The sequence below is a fragment of the Pseudocercospora fijiensis genome (assembly GCF_000340215.1).
Source record: "Pseudocercospora fijiensis CIRAD86 unplaced genomic scaffold MYCFIscaffold_4, whole genome shotgun sequence".
Classification (NCBI taxonomy): Eukaryota; Fungi; Ascomycota; class Dothideomycetes; order Mycosphaerellales; family Mycosphaerellaceae; genus Pseudocercospora; species Pseudocercospora fijiensis.
Window position 1 is genome coordinate 3,281,448 of NW_006921535.1, and position 17,735 is coordinate 3,299,182.

General features: G+C 51.2%; 8 protein-coding genes across 8 annotated transcripts; 4 read left to right on the forward strand and 4 right to left on the reverse strand.

Moving 5' to 3' along the window:
• Positions 1-629: 629 nt before the first annotated feature.
• On the reverse strand, positions 630-2,270 carry MPS1 (mitogen-activated protein kinase; the record flags this gene model as incomplete). Its single annotated transcript, XM_007927722.1, has 3 exons — positions 630-1,527; positions 1,578-1,892; positions 1,952-2,270. The coding sequence occupies 3 exons, from the start codon at positions 2,268-2,270 to the stop codon at positions 914-916; spliced, it is 1,248 nt and encodes a 415-aa protein (XP_007925913.1). The 3' UTR covers positions 630-913.
• Positions 2,271-4,852: 2,582 nt separating this feature from the next.
• MYCFIDRAFT_135796 (uncharacterized protein) lies at positions 4,853-6,491 on the forward strand (the record flags this gene model as incomplete). The annotated part of the gene is made up of 2 exons (XM_007928361.1): positions 4,853-5,285; positions 5,404-6,491. 2 exons carry the CDS (start codon positions 4,853-4,855, stop codon positions 6,489-6,491), a joined length of 1,521 nt encoding a protein of 506 aa, XP_007926552.1.
• Positions 6,492-7,315: 824 nt separating this feature from the next.
• MYCFIDRAFT_89204 (uncharacterized protein) lies at positions 7,316-9,586 on the reverse strand. The gene is made up of 4 exons (XM_007928362.1): positions 9,530-9,586; positions 9,007-9,379; positions 8,457-8,911; positions 7,316-8,362 (listed from the first exon to the last, which is right to left on the reverse strand). The coding sequence occupies exons 1-4, from the start codon at positions 9,578-9,580 to the stop codon at positions 7,979-7,981; spliced, it is 1,263 nt and encodes a 420-aa protein (XP_007926553.1). The 5' UTR covers positions 9,581-9,586; the 3' UTR covers positions 7,316-7,978.
• A 2,118-nt stretch (positions 9,587-11,704) lies between these two features.
• On the forward strand, positions 11,705-12,132 carry MYCFIDRAFT_174736 (uncharacterized protein; the record flags this gene model as incomplete). Its single annotated transcript, XM_007928363.1, has 3 exons — positions 11,705-11,757; positions 11,792-11,851; positions 11,880-12,132. The coding sequence occupies 3 exons, from the start codon at positions 11,705-11,707 to the stop codon at positions 12,130-12,132; spliced, it is 366 nt and encodes a 121-aa protein (XP_007926554.1).
• Positions 12,133-12,156: 24 nt separating this feature from the next.
• Positions 12,157-12,914, reverse strand: MYCFIDRAFT_45953 (uncharacterized protein; the record flags this gene model as incomplete). The annotated part of the gene is made up of 3 exons (XM_007927615.1): positions 12,157-12,276; positions 12,331-12,763; positions 12,883-12,914. The coding sequence occupies 3 exons, from the start codon at positions 12,912-12,914 to the stop codon at positions 12,157-12,159; spliced, it is 585 nt and encodes a 194-aa protein (XP_007925806.1).
• Positions 12,915-13,209: 295 nt separating this feature from the next.
• On the forward strand, positions 13,210-14,356 carry MYCFIDRAFT_65636 (uncharacterized protein; the record flags this gene model as incomplete). The annotated part of the gene is made up of 2 exons (XM_007927742.1): positions 13,210-13,332; positions 13,424-14,356. The coding sequence occupies 2 exons, from the start codon at positions 13,210-13,212 to the stop codon at positions 14,354-14,356; spliced, it is 1,056 nt and encodes a 351-aa protein (XP_007925933.1).
• Positions 14,357-15,533: 1,177 nt separating this feature from the next.
• Positions 15,534-17,135, forward strand: MYCFIDRAFT_211290 (uncharacterized protein). The gene has a single exon (XM_007928364.1). The coding sequence runs from the start codon at positions 16,266-16,268 to the stop codon at positions 17,034-17,036; it is 771 nt and encodes a 256-aa protein (XP_007926555.1). The 5' UTR covers positions 15,534-16,265; the 3' UTR covers positions 17,037-17,135.
• On the reverse strand, positions 17,120-17,609 carry MYCFIDRAFT_45911 (uncharacterized protein; the record flags this gene model as incomplete). Its single annotated transcript, XM_007927612.1, has 2 exons — positions 17,120-17,409; positions 17,471-17,609. 2 exons carry the CDS (start codon positions 17,607-17,609, stop codon positions 17,120-17,122), a joined length of 429 nt encoding a protein of 142 aa, XP_007925803.1.
• Between the last annotated feature and the right edge of the window lie 126 nt (positions 17,610-17,735).

Genomic DNA, 17,735 nt, shown 5'->3' on the forward strand with positions numbered 1-17,735 from the left:
CATCCCAGAAGCCGGAGCACCGTTTGCTTCGTCCCACAAAACCCAGCGTAACGCAGGACCGTCGCCGACCAGCCATCCTCCTGTGCATCGCATGCGCTCTCATGCAACTAAGAAGAACGAAAACACATGCAACCTGTACTGCCCAAGCAACCACCCCACCAGCCGCATCATGTCCGTAATGATAACCCTCATCACAAGGTGTGAACGGTGCCACATCATCAAAGAGCCACACACGAGACAACTCTTCCACTGTCACTACCGATTGGCAGTTTCAAGCCGTCGTTTCCTTGCACTGGCATTCACCGGTGTGCTTGATCGGTGTGCCCTGCATGGCTGCATGTGGGCTGGGCTGTAACGCGTTTCAGCCTCTCTATTCGTTCAAAGAAACGTGGCTGGGACGGCCGGCCACGCTTCGGCATCGGCTACGCAATTATTATTGATCGTTGCGCAACGACTTACCGGCGGTACCCTGGCCAGTGGCCACAAAGAACGGAAAAAGTATAGAGCTACAGGGCCGCGTGCCGGTGATGCTCTAACGAGCTTCGGTCTTCGGCTTGTGCTGTGTCTGGTAAATCGTAGCTGAGCAAGCCAGCTGCGAACAACATATATGAGTGAATCTGCGAGTGACTGCTTTGCCAAAGTATCATTGCTTTCATGCCTTATCCTAGGACTCTTCCCTCTAAAACGGAATCGCAAAATTAGCCACTACCCATGCATTTCTTCATCATGCAGCTGCTTTGAAGTGAACCTCTCTTTCACAGCTTGTCACCATCATCAAGCCTCTTCTCTGACCCTCTTCACGATGCAACAACTTGCATGTCCGACCCGCAGCAGGCAATCAATGCCTCCATCCGGAATTATAACCTTACTCTTGCAGACATCGAAGGCTGACGCGCCTGGCCAAACCTCGATACTATTGTCGCATGGCATCGAGACCCCCCTGGAGCTCTCTCTCCAAATCATTGCCGTGTCCTGCCATTTCCTGCGGTCTTGGGTTCTCGTATGCACGTGGATCGTAGTTGTTTGGGATTGGCACCTGTGGCTGCCCTGGATTATGCCCTTGGGAGTATTGTGGCTGGCGGACTGAGTGACGGAATGCCTTGACTTCGGCGAGAATCATTTGTCTCATCTCCTGAACATCATCGACAACCTCAAAGCCGAAATCGAATGTCGTCGGGCAGGGCGGCTCGTCGGAGGCATCGTGCCAGATAGCCAAGTATCGGTGCTCCAATGCCTCCTCCACAGAAATACGCTGACTGGGATCAAAAGCAAGCATGCGGTCGAGCAGGTCCAAAGCGTCGGGATTCGCACGTGGGAATAGCTGCTGGAATGGAATCTTGGACATATACGGCAGGTTGCGTACATACTCCTGAGCACGTGGCGATCCAATGCGTGACAGTGTCGATTCGGATGGGGTTCCAAGGTAGTGCAGGATCTGGTTCAATTGATCAACGTAGTCGCGGCCTTTAAAGAATGGCTTGCTGCCGAGTAGCTCAGCGAGAATACAGCCCACAGACCAGACGTCAACTATGGTTTTGTCAGCGCTTCCCCACTAGGTCTATTCGCGCAGAACATACTAGCTTTGGTGTAGCTTTGGAATGAAAGCATGATCTCGGGTGCTCTGTACCATCTCGTGGCAACGTATTCAGTCATATAGCCAGCATTCTCCTCAGGATCAATGCTGAAGCCACGAGCAAGACCAAAGTCGCAAATCTTAAGTTCGCAGTCGGCATTGACAAGCAAGTTTCCTGGCTTCAAGTCACGGTGCAGCACGTTCGCACTGTGGATGTATTTGAGGCCGCAAAGGATCTGGTATATAAAGGATTGGAAGTGGGCGTCGGTCAAGGGTTGTCCAGAACGGATGATGGCAGCAAGATCGCATTCCATGAGTTCTGTAGCATGATGGTCAGCTTGACTTGCACGGCGCTTTTGTCTCACCCAAGTTTCTTACCTTCATACAGATAAGTCTCGTTGAAGTTGTCGGGACGCGGAATGTCCATGTCATACAGACAGGTAATATTTCTATGTCCTCTGAAGTGCTGCAGGAGCTTGATCTCACGCAAAGCGCGTTTCGCGAGAATCTTCTTGCTGAAGACATTTGTGACCTTCTTGATTGCAACGCCCTCGCCGGTCTGATTGTTGGTTGCAGCACACACGATACCGTACGCACCCTGTCCGAGCTCTTTTGTCACCGTGTAGCGTTCGTCAACAATGAAGTCCTGGTTGAAGACCTTGAAGACCTTGCGGCCTGCGAGCGACGGGTCGGCCATGATGTGGAAAAGCGGAAGCTCGTGGAGTCAGTGCCTCGTATGTTTCGGCAAATACGAGGTTCGAGAAGGGGAGGATGTCGCGCAAGGTCAGATCAGTAGCGGCGCCGATGCCTAGTATTATTCAGGCTGCGCGTCAGGAGCGTTGTCAGATGTTTCTCGCGGGCAGGGCAGGGCAGCTTGGGCAGGGCAGCTTGGACAGAGCTCTGATAGTGGGACTGGACACGCAGAACCGGCGGGCGTGAATGGCGAGTGTTGATCCACCTGAACGGCGTTTCTGGCTTGTTTCTGGGCAACAAAGAAATGAACGAGGGAGCAAGGGTCAGGCCAGGTAATTATATCAAGTCAGGCCCACGCTTCCTTCAGCTGCGTGCGGCTTTCGATTCTATGCTGCGCTCGTTGCCTCAGCCTCAAGTCGGGTAAGCAATGCAATATGCTGCCGTTTGACAGCTCACAGGCAGACATGATGATTCACTTCTCAACACGCCCGGCCCCGGCCCCGCGAGATGATGCCCCTCTGCCAAGCTTTGGATGCCCACCCCAGCGTTCTCCCAAACGGAAAGGAAGGTTTTGGAGCGGTATGGATCTGAGCGTATGCGTGACTGATGAGCTGTGGACAAGGTTGCCCTTTTATGCATCGTCGTTGTCGCCGTCACGCCGTGAGAGTGAGACGCAACGGTCGCCATGGTCACGTGACGCCATACTACCGGTGTTCCGAGTTCCGAGCCAGGACACAACGCTGCTGTCCTCCACTTCATCATCAGTAGTGTACTTTTGAGGGACAGCTTGTTGAGAACTTGAGAGATGCGACGCGATGCGATGCGATGCGATGCGATGCGAGGCAGAGGCCCGGCTACGGAGGCCTATACGTACCAGAGGCTCAATGTAGCACTTCTTACCGCAGCGACACAGTATAATCTTTGCCCCTACAAATTGTTTTTAATGTATCTTTTTATCTAGAGGACTTATAGCTAAACAATATATAGCAAAGATACTCTTACTTAGGTCTATTTTTAGAAAATATTGATATTTGTAGTCGTTCCCTCCTAAATTAATAAGCTATATAGCTTAAAACTCTAAGTTAGACGTTTTAGAATTTTAGTGTTTTTTAAGCCTTAGTATACTGTTTTTAGTAATCCAAGATCTAAGTCTTATAGTTTTGTTTAAAAAGAATCTAGTTCTAGATTTTTATTCTAGTATAGCTACTATTAGTAACATAATCTAGAAAAGAGTATTATTAGAACCTAAATTCTTACTAGGTTCTCTTTAGTATATCTTTTTATATAGAAGAGTTATACTTTAATAATATAAAACAAAGATACTCTATTTTTTATCTATTTTTAGAAATTAAGTAAAACTATTATAGTTATCTACTAAGATTAGCCTAAAAGTCTAAAAGAAAGACTTTTAGATTTTAGTATTTATTAAGCCTTATAATACTATTTTTAGTAATCTAAAAGCTAGAACTAAAGGTTTTACCTAGTTTTAATCTATATTGAAATTCTTATCTAAATACGCCTACTATTAGTCTTGGAATCCAAAAGCGAATATTTTTAAGAATTATAAGCTTAAGAATATTAAGTTTAGAATTTTAAAAAATATTCTTTCTTAAGTTATAAGACTATTTATAAACTAATAAAAGTAAAAGCTCTAATAGGAGATTTCACTAGCTAAAACTGTTAGGTTTTGATTTTAGATTACTAAAAATAGTATACTAAGGCTTAAAATATACTAAAATCTTAAAATCTTAATTCTAGAATTTTAGGCTAATCTTAGTAGATAGCTATAATAATTCTGGTTATTTTCTAAAGATATATAGAGAGTAAAGTAATTTTGTCTTATATTACTAAGCTATAACTCTTCTAAATAAAAAGATATATAAGATAGAATCTAAGAACAATTTAAGTTTTTATAGTATTCCTTTCTATATTATATTACTAATAGTAGCTATATTAAGATAGAAACCTTAATATAGAGTCTTATAAAGTAAGGCTATAAGACCTAGACTTTAGATTAATAAAAATAGTATACTAAGGCTTAAAAAAACGCTTAAATCCTAAAACGTTTAACTTAGAGTTTGAGGCTATATAGCTTATCAATTTAGTAGGTAACGACTAAAAATTTTAATTTTTTTCTAAAAATAGACCTAAATTAGAGTATCTTTGTCTTATATTGTTTAGCTATAAGTCCTCTAGATAAAAAGATATATTAAAAACAATTTGTAGGGGCAAAAATTGCAGTACAAAGTCTGCATTGAGCCTCTGGTATGTATGGAGCTCCGTCCCCGGCCCGGGCGGCAGTGAAAGCGAAGGCTCCACATGCCTCGGCTTCCGCTCTCTGCTATCAGTGCTCTGACAGTTTTATCCCAGGTCAGGAGCTGCCACAGTGATAGTGATTGCTCCACTCGCTTTCGTACGAAATACTCGTTCACATCGCTGCAGTCCCTCAGTTGTGCCGCGGCCCATATCTCTCTGTATCATCCACACCGTCGGTCCGGGTCCGGGTCCGGGTCCGTGTTGATCAAGCGTAAGATACAATAGTAGCCCATCCCGCCGCTGCCTCTAAACATGACCATTCACCTAACCATGGACGACGTGCCTGCCTTCACAGCCACTCCGCTGGACAAGATCCCGGCCATTCATCAACGAGTCGTCGACAAGTTCCTCAGCCATGAGACGCGCCCACTCGAATACCGATTGAAGCAGTTGCGATCACTGTATTGGGGTCTGAAGGATGCGGAGCCAACCATCCTGGAGGCAACCAAGCTTGACTTGGGCAAGAGCGCGTACGAGGCATTCCTCTGCGAAGTTGGATGGGTACTCAATGACATCCTCTTCGTATGCAAGAACCTCGCAAAATGGATGAAAGAAGAAAAGGCGCAGGACATGGACCTCATCAACAAGTTCGTGTCGCCGCGAATTCGCAAGGACCCATTGGGTGCTGTGCTGGTCATTGGAGCCTACAATTTTCCGATTCAGCTCTCGCTGGGCCCGCTCATTGGTGCCATTGCAGCAGGATGTAAGTCAGTGCAGGAACCTATCGAAACTCACCGCCATCCAGTATGATCAAAGCAGACATGGTCAAATCATGCGTGAAATGATCGATTGCAATTGCTAATGCGTATCCTGAATGTTAGGCACCGCAGTCCTCAAACCTTCCGAAAGTGCGCCGCATTGCGCCAGAATCATGGAGCACATCATCTCTCAAACCCTCGACCCTGACGCTTACCAAGTAGTTCAAGGAGCTGTGCCTGAGACCACCGCTCTGCTGGACTGCAAGTGGGACAAGATCTTTTACACCGGTGGCGCGACAGTCGGCACAATCATCGCGAAGAAAGCCGCAGAGACCTTGACTCCAGTGACGTTGGAGCTTGGTGGTCGCAATCCTGCCATCATCACCAAGAATGCAGACCCAAGGCTGGCGGCGCGACGACTGCTCTGGGCCAAACTACTCAACGTTGGCCAGGTCTGTGTCAGCCAGAATTATGTTCTTGTGGACAAGGATGTACTGCCAGAGTTCATCCGCCAGCTCGAGATTGCCCTAAAGGAGTTCCAGCCAAAGGGCGCTGAGCTCGCCGAGGATTATGGCAAGATCATCAATGAACGAGCATGGCAACGTCTCAAAGACATGTTGGACAGCTCAAGTGGTGAGATTTTGATTGGTGGCAAGTCCGACAAATCCAAGCTCTTCTTCGAAACCACTGTCGTGAAGGTCAACAGCGCCGATGATTCTCTGCTCAAGGACGAATCTTTCGGACCTCTGATCCCAATCCTGCCAGTCGAGGATCTTGACGAAGCCATCCGCATCGCTAACAAGGTCCACTCAACGCCACTTGGTATCTACCCCTTCGGAAACAAAGCCGATGCAGAGAAAGTCCTTGGCCAGACACGCTCAGGTGGTGCTTCTGTCAACGATGGCTTCTTCCACGCTTCCATCCCAACTCTGGCGTTCGGTGGTATAGGCGACAGTGGCACGGGCTCTTACCGTGGCAAGGCTAGCTTCGACTGCTTCACACACCGACGCCCCGTCACCACCACCCCAGCATGGATGGAAAGTTTACTCTCTATCCGCTACCCACCATTCACGGACGCGAAGCTAAAACAATACAAGACCATGAGTGAGAACAAGCCTGATTTTGATCGTAATGGTAATCCAACTGGAGCTGGATTGCTGTGGTGGATTCTTGGTAAGTCGCAGTACCCGGCCTTGCAGGCGAAGCTATGAAGAGGCGTTGATAATGGTTCAGGTCTTGGTGGTAAGAGTGCAGTTGGTGCTTCTGGTCGATGGGTTACGGTTGCTGTACTCGCTGTAGCTCTGCGCTACTACAGAACGCAGTACAACTAATAGTCAAGCACGGAGAATCATTGATAGGGAGGTTGAAATTTGTTTCATTCTTGTACTGAATAGAGGTCACTCTGGGCATTGCTTAGGTATAGCAATGAAAATGCTTTCACCAGACTATGCCACTTCTGAACTCTCACCGAGCATGATTGACTAGGTACTCTTTGCTCCACTCTTTTGATATGCCAAGCGGATATTGCTCAAATGCTCCAAATAACTCACCCGAACGAATGAAGAAAGTGCGCGAGGAATTTGAGAAAGAATACTAAACATTAGCTAGAGAGAGAGAGAGCCAATCGACACCAGTGACCTCTACCAAGAATAACTCAAGAGAACATTTGTAGAAAAACCAAACATTTGACGCCGAGATAACGACAGTACTCAGGTCACTTTTCTCCTCGTAGACAGTCTCCTTCAAGCGTGCAAAGCAACTAACCCATAACCGAGATGACAAACAAGTATGCACAGGCCAAATGGTTGCAGTCCTTTCAGTTGACCTCCGATGGTCAGCAGAATAGTCTAACGCTCAACGATCTAACGCGGGCAGGAATGGAACCAGTTGACTCGAGCTTCTGGGGCATCGGAAGAGATGAATGAGGGAAGCATTGCAATATCGATCCTGCGTTGCACTGCCTCACTCGAGGCATGAGCGGACTGAACCAACGGCATCATCAAGCTCCCTGAAGCTCGGAATGGGAGACAGTAGTATGATAGGATAGCATGTCTATCATTTCAATGCTACCTAGTGTAGAAACAAGACTGATCGACAAAAGTGTAGCGTACTACACAACAATATTTCCACACGCCATTCACACCGATATCGATCCATCTTCAAAATTTGGTGCGTTAAAACTCCAGTACAGTTGATCCAAGATGAACTCCGCGGTCGTAACCGATTATCCCATTGAAAGATTGATTGCATGCGAATGATGGCATTAGGAAACGCCAGACATCACTGCCGTAGCAGTGTTGAGATTATGAACACAAGCTTTGCGGAATGCTCGTAGCGGCAGGGGACATGCGCGCCAACGATACTGGTTCATGTGTGCGGCAAATTGCGTCCAGAATCCGCGGGAAGAGGTGGTGGATAGCTTTCTCCTAAAACGAAGGGCGCCTGCTTTTTGGGTATCGATGCGGGAAGGAAGACGAGGAACAACTGCTGCTGCAGAGTATGGAAAGTCGAGTTGAGTTGTGCAAATCGTGATACACGACAGCAGAGAAGCGGCGCTGTGCTGTGCTGTGCTAACTCGCGTTCACACAGGCCGTGATGGCAGCAGACAAGAAGCGCAGCCTCTCGAGGCGTGATTGCGGCCAACCAGAATGTTGGAGGAGGAATGTGATTCTTCTGAGGGATAGTATGGTCTTCAGCCTCAGTTCCCGCCAATGTCAGCCTCAATGCCATCTCCGAAGGCAAAGTTGGCGTCAAATCCGAGGCCTTCATCGCCACCAGTATTGTTCAGGAAGGAATCGAAATCGAAGTTATCGAGTACGTCTCCCGACTCAATGTTGGCGAAGTCCATGAAGTTGTTCTGATCACCTCCCAGATCACCGAAAGGAGCCATGCCCATGTCGGCTGAAGGTTGGCCTGCATTACCCTGCTGCTGATTCTGCTGCTGCGCGGGGTTGGGTTGGCCATTTGGCATACCCTGAACGTTCTTGTTCTGGTTGAAAGAAGCTGCATTGCTGGGGGTAACTGGAGGTGGCGGCGTTGGCGTTGGTGGTGCATTTTCCTCCTTCTTGGCGGCTGCTGGTCCCTGAAAAGATATTAGCAAAGTTTCGCAAGGGCGTTGAAGAGCCACTCGCGGGGCCGAGCCTGATGGTTCATTTTGAATGGCGATGATTGCTTACCTTCTTATTTTCCGCGGCCTTTTTGGCTCCAGGCTTAGCTTTGTTCTGTTGACTTGGTGTCGGTGGCGCTGGCGGCTGGGCCGGACTACTTGGTTGCGTTCCGCCTTGAGCAGCGTTGGCCGGTGCTGGGGGCGGAGGCATGTTCCCTTGGCGAGGTGTCATGTTCGGAGGTTGCCCAGGTGGACCTGGTTGGCCTGGCTGTTGGCCTGGCATCATCTGCCCAGGCGGTGGTTGCGGACCTCCTTGTTGCCAGTTCGCGCCATTCGGCATCATCTGCCCTTGCTGCTGTTGCTGCTGTCGCAACATATCTAGCTGTTGAGCGGTCATTTGTCCACCGGGCATCGGATGTGAGGAAGGTGGTCGCATCATGACTTGACCATTAGGTCCCCTCATCATCTGCGGTTGCATCGCGGGATTGGCTGGGTCTATCATGCCAGGTTGTGGCGAGCCGCGGCCTGTCATGTCACCATTAGGAGACCTGCGCTCTTAAGGTTGGGAATATCACGCTGTATGTCGTGGACATCAGGCGACATTTGGGATGCAAACTTACCTCCATTGGGACCAGGAACACCGGTTGGGTGAGCCATACTATCCTGCTCTTGCCTGGCCATGAGCAACCGCTTCTTATTCTGTTGCTCGAGCAGCATCAATTGCATTTGGTAGTCTTGCAGAGCGTGATTGCCGTTGTTGGCGCCTTGTTGACCGCCACCCATGGCTCCGTTCTGGGGCATGCCCGTACGTGCGTTGTTGGAGTAAAGTTCTCCGTTGGCGTTGAAATTGTCTTGTGTCATGGGACTCGATTGTGCGCCGCCGGGTCCCATTGCGGGATTCTGAGGCATGCCCTTGTTCGCGTTAGAACTGCTTGCTCTTTGCATTGCGCTCTGCATTTGCTGCTGCATCGCCTGCGAATAAACCTCCACAGACTTTGCTTGGACGTTAGTAGGTTGCGCGGACAGTCTCTGGAGTTGCTCTTGCGACATATTGTTGGGATCGAGGTTATGTCGAGCAAGTAACTCGCGAGTTTCTGCGGGAAGGGACATCGGATGGGGTGGGATGCTGGACGAATGACCCACCTGGTTCTGGCCTTGCATTTGTGGTTGCTGACCACTCCGTGCTTGGTTCATTTGTTGCATATTGCCGGCGCCGTCGAGACGTTGTCGCTTGGGCGAGGGTGCGTCACCACCAGTGTTCGGAGAAGCAGATCGTGGGTCGCTCATGTTCATTTGTGAGCCCTGGCGTTCCATCTGGTTGGCGCCTTGCATCTGACCTCCTTGGCGTTGCTGCTGCATCTTCATCTGCTGCGCTGCCATGGCCTGCTGGGTCCTGTTTTGGTTGATCAATAAGACTTTCATGGTCGAAGACGGCGGCAAAGCAATGTAAGCGCACTCACATTCCATTCTTCATGGCCGCCTGCCGCAGATCGCCTCCCATGCCGTTATTCATCATGTTGTATCCTGGTCGCATGCTGTTGGGGTCGACACCGGTCACGAGACCAGCTCGCTGTTTCATCTGTTGCCGTTGCTGTCCGACATAGCTGAGAGTGGTAGGCTTGCCCTTCTGGCGATTACCCGAATGAAGTTCCCAGAACATGCACCACCAGTCTTGGAGGAACGGGCTGTCCTCGCTTGAGAGGGACTGTGGCGCGGGAAGGTCGCTTGGGCGTTGTCGGATGCCATGATGTTCTTTGCTGTCCACGTCCATGCCCGCGTCGACTCCGTTGGCCTGGTTCTGGCGCTGGTTGGGTGATTGCTTGATGGTGGCATCCGCATACTCGATCTGCATCTCCTTGTGGAAGGCGCGCGCCACGTCGTACTTCTCGTTGCAGAGCAGGTAGTCGTAGATGGCGGTATTGAGCTTCTTGTTTATGGCGTCCGGGTTGTAGACGCCCGCGCTGTTCGGCGTGCCGGCGTTGGCGACAGGAGGCCCGCCGACGGGTCCTCCCATGCCGCCCATCTGCATCGGATGCTGATGCTGCTGGCTCATGCTGCAGCTGGAAGGGAATGCGCCGTGTATGGATGTGAATGTAGGTGGTATATGAAGATGGGGTGGATGGTTCAGGTCGCGGTCGCGATAGTGGGGCGGGCGGTGGTTGGAGAGCGTGACCGTCGCAGACCTCCGCTACCAAGCTACCAAGCCGCAGCGGCGTGTGTCGCGCGCCGACGTCGAGCTGGCCCAGAGGACTCGGTGAGACTCGACGGCCTATTGGTGTTGGGCTGTGTGCGGGCTGCCGCGAAGGCCGGATGCGTGAAGGAGATGTGGTAGTCAGGTACGTGAAGTGAGTTCACGTCCTGATGAGGCTGGGTCGTGGTTCGGTCGGGGTTTGGGCGAGGGCGAGGGCGCTCTGTCGACGTGCGAAAGGCGCGCACCCTCGTTGTCGTTCTGGCCGACTCAATGCGCACCTGCGCTGGTGTCGTCGACGTCGGCGGTGGTGGTCGGCGGGCTGGAGAAATAATGTGCGTTGCCGGGCGTGTTGGTGGCAGCCATGCAGCTCGCGACGAAGATCACAGGGTGCGGGTGCTGGGCGAAGGAGCAGCACGCCGGAGAGCTGGTGTGTGGTCTGTGTCTGTGTCGGCCAGGCCACTCGCGCTGCAAAGTGGTGGGATCCTCGCCTTGCCGCGCGCGCGTCTGTCGCCAATGCAAATACACGCGATACACTGCACTGCACGGCACGGCACGATTCAGGCCGCCGTTACGAATCTGCACGTTGGTAGAAATCAGATGCAAGAACGCAGAGAAGGGCGAGGGCGAGTGCGAGTTGGGTGCTCTTCGCAAAATGCGACGAGCACAGAGGAGGCGGCGGCGGCGGCGGCCCAATCATGCTGCTCTCCCTACACCAGGCAAGCTTCCAGAAGCTGTGAAATTCTGAACACACCCACACCTCACGTCCTCATCAGCCTGAACAACACGCATGTGCAATACCGTACATTCACAAATGTCTGTTGCCTCTTCTACTTGGTCGTGCTCTCGAAGCTCCCTCACTGCCTTCTTTCAACCTTCTCCACCAATTTAGGACATGTGTTGGCTCTTTCTTGGCGACCTGGTATCAGCACATCGCTCGATTGTGCTCTCGGAGAGTTACTTGATAGGCTCGTGCTTCCCGACTGCCGACCATCTCCTGCCGAATGACAGGGGGAAACCCGATCGGACAATTCGCTTCAACACTGATGAGAAACAATTAGAGGCATCTACATGCTCTGGTGTACATGAGAAGTAGCTTCAAGAGCTTCGCCAGCCAAAGTCAAGTACAGATGAAGGGAGGCGAAATCGAGATGAGATCAGATGCCATGATTTCTGTCAACACGTGAGTTCGGGAAGTGGGTGCATGTGAAGCAGAGAGAAGGTCTCACAGAGCAAAATGCTCCGAGCGGTGAGCTTGACAGCGCACCCAGCGGAGTGTGGTGTTCTCGACTCTTGCTATTTGAGTAGATGCGCATCCAAGCGTGGCTCTGTCAATTCTGAAGGCCCGTGGGCGCTGACTGCATGCTATACCACCCGGCACATGTGTCTGTATGCCACATGCCCATATTTGCGAATGTCGCGATTATTCCTTGCCCTAGCACGACGCAGTAAGGACGGCGCTCTGTATACGGATCTTTGGGCTTTCAAGGTCCGAGGAGCATGGCCGCGAATAATGCTCGAGACTGCATCTTACAGGATGCAGAACTGCTCGAGATAGGAGGACAAGTGCTTCTGCGCATGCTCACTCATCATCTGGTGGCATTTCATCTTCAATATAACGTATCAGTGATACGCGCATTTCAGTCGTGTCGTTGCCGCGCAACACATCACTTATAAAGTGTGCTTCGACCTGCATCTGGACCTGACGAGGCTGTTAGCACGGCACCGTTGGGAAACTGACCAGCAGCCAACCCACCATTTCAAGGGCGCCTCGAATGACCCCACATAGTATATTGCTATACCATAATTCGTCCTGTGCTCTCCCATCATCGGGAAGCTCCACAAAGTCCGCCAAAGGGTTCTCCTCAAATACCAGATTGAAAGCTTTATTGTCCTGACTCCAATTCGTGACCGTCGGTGTAATGTTCATGAAGATCTTAAATCCGACCTTCGATATGATCTCTGCTGTTTCTCTGAAGTTGGAGCAGGAACCTGTGTTCGACTTGGCCAGGAAATCTTCTACCAAACGCAAGCCCATGTTGTAGCCCATTCGATCGAGCTCGTGGTTGACGGCAGCGTAATCGGTCTTTTGGGCAGTATTGGCGACAGTCAGATCGCGGCATAGCTGGGCGACAATCGTTCCGTAGGTCAGGGTCACTACTTCGGCGTTGATCTTTTCGACTCGAGTCCTGAGTGCGCGTCAGCTATGCTATACTGAGTGGCGGAGAGGTGCTCGCGACTTACTTCCACACTCTGCATCATGTTAGCCGTTGTATTTGGTAGTGAAGTTCATCCTCGCAACGCTCACTCTTCGCCCAGGCGGGCTGCCTTTGATGTCATGCTTGCGACTTCACGAGCGCGTCTTGCTTACAGCCACGACAGCAGGCGACTTCACCGCATCCTTCAGTGTCCGGTCTGTACTGGTGTATGCGATCCAACGGCGACTGTGTTCGAGTGGTCTGAAGTCCAAATAAGGTAGATGTGTAGTTTCATAGTCTTGTGTGGAGAGTTGACCCTGCCCCACAAGACCCAGCACTTCGATTTTTTGCATGTGAGCAACATTGACAAAGACTTTGGCATTCGAACGTCCTGCTCATTCGATAGCGCAATCTGCAGAACAGCCCACGCAGACATCATGTCTGGCGAGAAAAGAGCAGCGGATCAGTCCTTCGGCAGTACGCAGCTGGTGAAGAGACAGAGATCCAATGGCAACATTAACGGAGGTGCGCTCATACAGGCAAATGGCGCAGGCACGGTGGTGAGTCTATCCTGTGCTAGTCTCTGCATTCCACATACCGAGGGCTGAACCAGAAGGTCAAGGATAGCGACTGATCTGGATGTATGAGTAGGGATTCAGCGCGCAAGGCTTGCAAGCGCCTGTCATGGAGCTGAGCGGCCATTCTGGCGAGGTCTTCTGCGCACGCTTCGACCGGTCGGGACAGTATATCGCATCTGGCAGCATGGACCGTAACGTCCTCCTTTGGCGTACCTCAGGCGAATGCGACAACTATGGGGTTCTGTCAGGCCACAAGTCTGCGATACTGGATCTGCACTGGTCAAGAGACAGTCAAGTGGTCTACACGGCCTCAGCAGACAAGACTGTGGCCTCTTTCAACATCGAGACTGGCGAGCGGATACGAAGGCACGTTGGACACGACGAAGTGATCAACTGCTTAGATGTGTCAAAAAGAGGCGAGGAATTCTTGGTGTCAGGAAGCGACGATGGAAGCATATCAATCTGGGACCCTCGACGTAAAGAGGCGTTGGACTACATTCAGACAGACTTTCCCATCACCGCTATTTCTCTGGGCGAGGCCGGCAACGAGCTCTTCAGTGGTGGCATCGACAACGAGATCAAGGTCTGGGATTTGAGAATGAAGAAGGTCCAGTATACGCTCAACGGTCACACGGACACGATCACCAGCCTAGAGATCTCGCCAGACACGCAATCGCTCCTGTCTAACTCGCATGACTCCACGGTGCGTACATGGGATGTCAGGCCTTTCGCGCCTACGGATCGAGCGATCAAGACCTTGGATGGAGCACAAGTTGGCCTAGAAAAGAACCTCATTCGATCTTGCTGGGATAGTGAAGGCAAGCGTGTTGCTGCTGGAGGTGGTGACGGAACTGTTACGATATGGAACAGCAAAGATGGTCGGATGCTGCACAAGTTGCCTGGACACAAGGGCACTGTCAACGACGTCCGGATTTCCCCTGATGGCTCCATGATCCTGTCTGCCAGCACAGATCGTACTATGCTTCTTGGGGAGCTTCCACGATAAAAGTGTGCCGCCTTGTATTCGAAACTCTTCACCTTCTGAAACGCCAAGGTACCGATGCTTGTTTGTCCTGTGAGTCACCTCGAAGCCCGAAGAGACCACGTCCCGACTCCATGCAGTTCAAGTACCCCAAGCACACTTCGGCGAGGATGATTAGTCGAAAAGAATCAGGCCGGACTATGGATTGCGCTACCCCTATGATGGCTCCTGCATCTGCATCTGCGTCCGCTCAACTCATCATAGTATGCATTGAGCATAGCAATTTGCAGCACAAGGCATCGAAGGTCAGCACGTGTGAAGAAGGCTCTCTATGCGTTCAGGAGAAATTCCAAAGAAGGTCACAAGCGCAGCATGTGAGCGATCACCATTTCGCCACAACACCCTCATACAAATGCAGCTCGACGGTGAAGCAGGGACGAACCTAGCTATATCTCACCTGTCGTTCTCCAAAAGTGCCGTGCTTCACCATGTCTGGATGCCGAAAGCTGCGCCACTTGCATGGTGGAAGTAACCTCATCTGAGACAAGCACCTCAAAACAACTAGTTTAACCAGAATGTCATTGGACGTTTCAGCCCAAAGAACACCATCTTGAACTGCATGCTGCAGTACAAACTACAACCTGCTCTGAAAGCTTGATTGGCCACCGTTCCCTGCCCTCCATCCCGCCCGCTTCGCGCGTTTCGGCGCGCTTCACACCCTCTTCAACAACCACAACGCAACCCAGAAACCCAAAAATCTGAAACATGTTCTATCAAAACATTCAAACGCCTGGTTCTTACGATGTGAGAATCAGGCTTGGGCCTTCTACTGCTATGTTTGACAAGGAAGATGAACTGGCGCCTCCCCTCGCTGAAAAGCCGCAACCTAGGCGTACCTTGCGAAACGCTGGAGACTCGGTGTAACGTGCTCGTCTGCTGATATAAGATCTTCGAGGAAGTGATTGGATCGCATGGAGTAAGGTGTGCCCGCATGGCCGCAAAGCTGGCCGCTTCATTGTACTTGGGTGGCGATTAGATGTACGAGAGATCACGTATGCACGTATGCACGGGCTGTAAGTAGAGGCTTCGGGTCTTTGGGGAATGTTTATTATTTTATTCTTGAGATGAGGGTTTGGTGCCTTGCAGAATAGGAGAGCTGGTTTTCTCCTTCACATCTTCGCTTCATCTGTTGTTGTTCTGTACAGTTGAGAATATACTGGTTTCTGCTTGTGACTACCTACCACTGTTGGGCTTCGTATTTGGAGAACCGGAAAGATGCAACACTTTGGTACAACGATGGCGACTTCTCCTCTGCCTGATTCTACAGCTTTAGAAGCTGGCATCATCGAAGATGAAAGACCATCGCGTCTGTCACGCGTTCAGGATAATGTCAGGAACCTTCTCCGAACATCTGTGTTTGGATCTGTTGTCAGCTCTCCAACATCACCTTCTCGTCCTCGACAACCACAGTCACCGGCGCATCTCCAAACACATCCAATGCAGAACCCTCTCCGATCACACCCGCCTTCGCCTATCGTCAATCAACGCGCCAGGCCAGAAGTGCTCCCGAGCCCAACAGAGTCCACCAGCTCCTCAGAACGCCAGAGCTCAGAGCAAGCACGACGGCCACCTGGCAGCTACTATCAGAACATCCAACGTATGGCACATCAGTCAGCCGTGTTCAACTCTCGAGCAGTGGCGGCACTCAATCATCCCGACCTGAGCGACCCATCTCTGACAGATCTTTCCCAGCAGAAGACCAAGCGACGGCAACATCGTGGGTGGGCGAGGAGTCGAACAGGGTCTGGCTCGCGAAGTGTGCATGGCAAGCGAACGGTGATGGTGAAGCGAGCTGCGGGATCCCAGGGCTTGCTATTGACTTTGGCATCGGTGTTGTTGGCAGCGCTGGTAGCGACTTGTGAGTGATGGAGTCATGGAATGCTGGACCGGAGCTGACTTAGTTGTAGATGTCTCGCTTGCGACGAGTGTACAGGGCGTGACAACCACCTTTCACGTCCTCTTCATTCTTGGCATCTTGCTGGCGACGATCGTATTCTCCCACGCACTGATTCGCTTCTTCCTGACGAGCAGACGCCGTTCTCGGAATTTGCCAACTTTCGTTAGAGTTACTCGACATGGCCATCACAGACAACGTCACCACGGTCCACGTCATCAGCACAGTCGACAGATGCCAACTCTCGCAGGCGAGACAGAGGCCTTCGTGCCGTCAGCACCGATCCAGGTCCTTGTTCCAGGAGAAGAGATCCAAACAACAAACAATAATAATAATTCAGCCTCTGCCCCGCAAATACCCCATGACTGGGAGAAGCCGGTCCAAACAGTAAAGAATCCTCCTCCGGCATATGGTCGCTGGCGAGATAGTGTTCGAGCCAATCCAGATCTGCTTCACTGGCAAATGATTCCTTCTCCCGTCATGCCCGGCACACCCGCACAGCCTTCACCAACGTACGAGGAAGCAATGTCAGAAGCCATGGCAGCGGCACAGAGCCATGCAGGGAGTCATCCTCCATCATACATGACGAGAGATAGCCCAGCAAGGAGGAGAGAAATGCTGGAGGCGCGAGCTGGTCTCGCGCGATCGCAGGCGGTTGAGCCAGAGACGGAGCCAGAGATGTTCGAGATTGGCCCTCTGAACAGCGCTGCGTCAAGCGGCACTGGTCGTAGTGTCGGGCTGGCCATGTGAGGTCGAGCATAGAAATGCATAATTAGATTTCGAAGGGCGGGCCATGCATGATCATCATCGATCTCGTCGCCGTGCGCAGTAATTCATTTCTTCTGCTCGATATGTCGGCCCTTCGTGTCTCGTCCTTCAGTGCTGGGCACTCTTGCATCTTTATCCCACCACTGCCTCCAAAACTTCTCATCCTCCTTCCTCTTCGCCTCCTTCGCCTCCCTCTCCTCTTTTCTCTTGTCGATCGTGGCAAACCATTCTTCTCGCGCAGCATCCTGTTCGGCTTGCGTGGCGTACTGCATCATGCAGTTGTTCATGAGTTTCTGCTGTTTTCGACACATGAAGGTGGCGGTGAAAGGTTGTGATTGGCAGCATGATGCGAAGTCTGCGTAAGTGAAAGGTGAGATGGCGAAGTTGATTTTTAGCACCATCGGATGGATGCATACCTCTGACTTCATCGGCGCACTTGGTGCGCACTCTTTTGTAGTAGAGCTCTCTTACTTGAGCTTCCTGCGAGGCGGAGAGCGGCAGAGGTGATCTAGAAGGATTGGGGACGATAGGCTGAGCAGTCTGCGAGGGTGCCATCACTGTTGCCATACCACGAAGTAAACGAATGTGTGGGTAAGCCGTTGATGAAGGTGATGAATGAATAATGCAGCAAGTCGTGAACTTCGAGAATCGAGATTCACGCTGCAGTCAATGCTTCGCGCC

What these genes read in the sequence shown, in the direction of transcription:
- MYCFIDRAFT_89204 (XM_007928362.1), bottom strand. Translation starts at nt 9,580, where the DNA reads ATGAACCAAGCACGGAGTGGTCAGCAACCACAAATGCAAGGCCAGAAC. An exon ending in AAATGCAAGGCCAGAACCAG is followed by an intron (nt 9,380 to 9,529) that starts GTGGGTCATTCG and finishes GTCCAAGCAAAG; the next exon opens with TCTGTGGAGGTTTATTCGCA. An exon ending in AGGCCGCGGAAAATAAGAAG is followed by an intron (nt 8,363 to 8,456) that starts GTAAGCAATCAT and finishes ATATCTTTTCAG; the next exon opens with GGACCAGCAGCCGCCAAGAA.
- MYCFIDRAFT_211290 (XM_007928364.1), top strand. Translation starts at nt 16,266, where the DNA reads ATGGAATGCTGGACCGGAGCTGACTTAGTTGTAGATGTCTCGCTTGCG.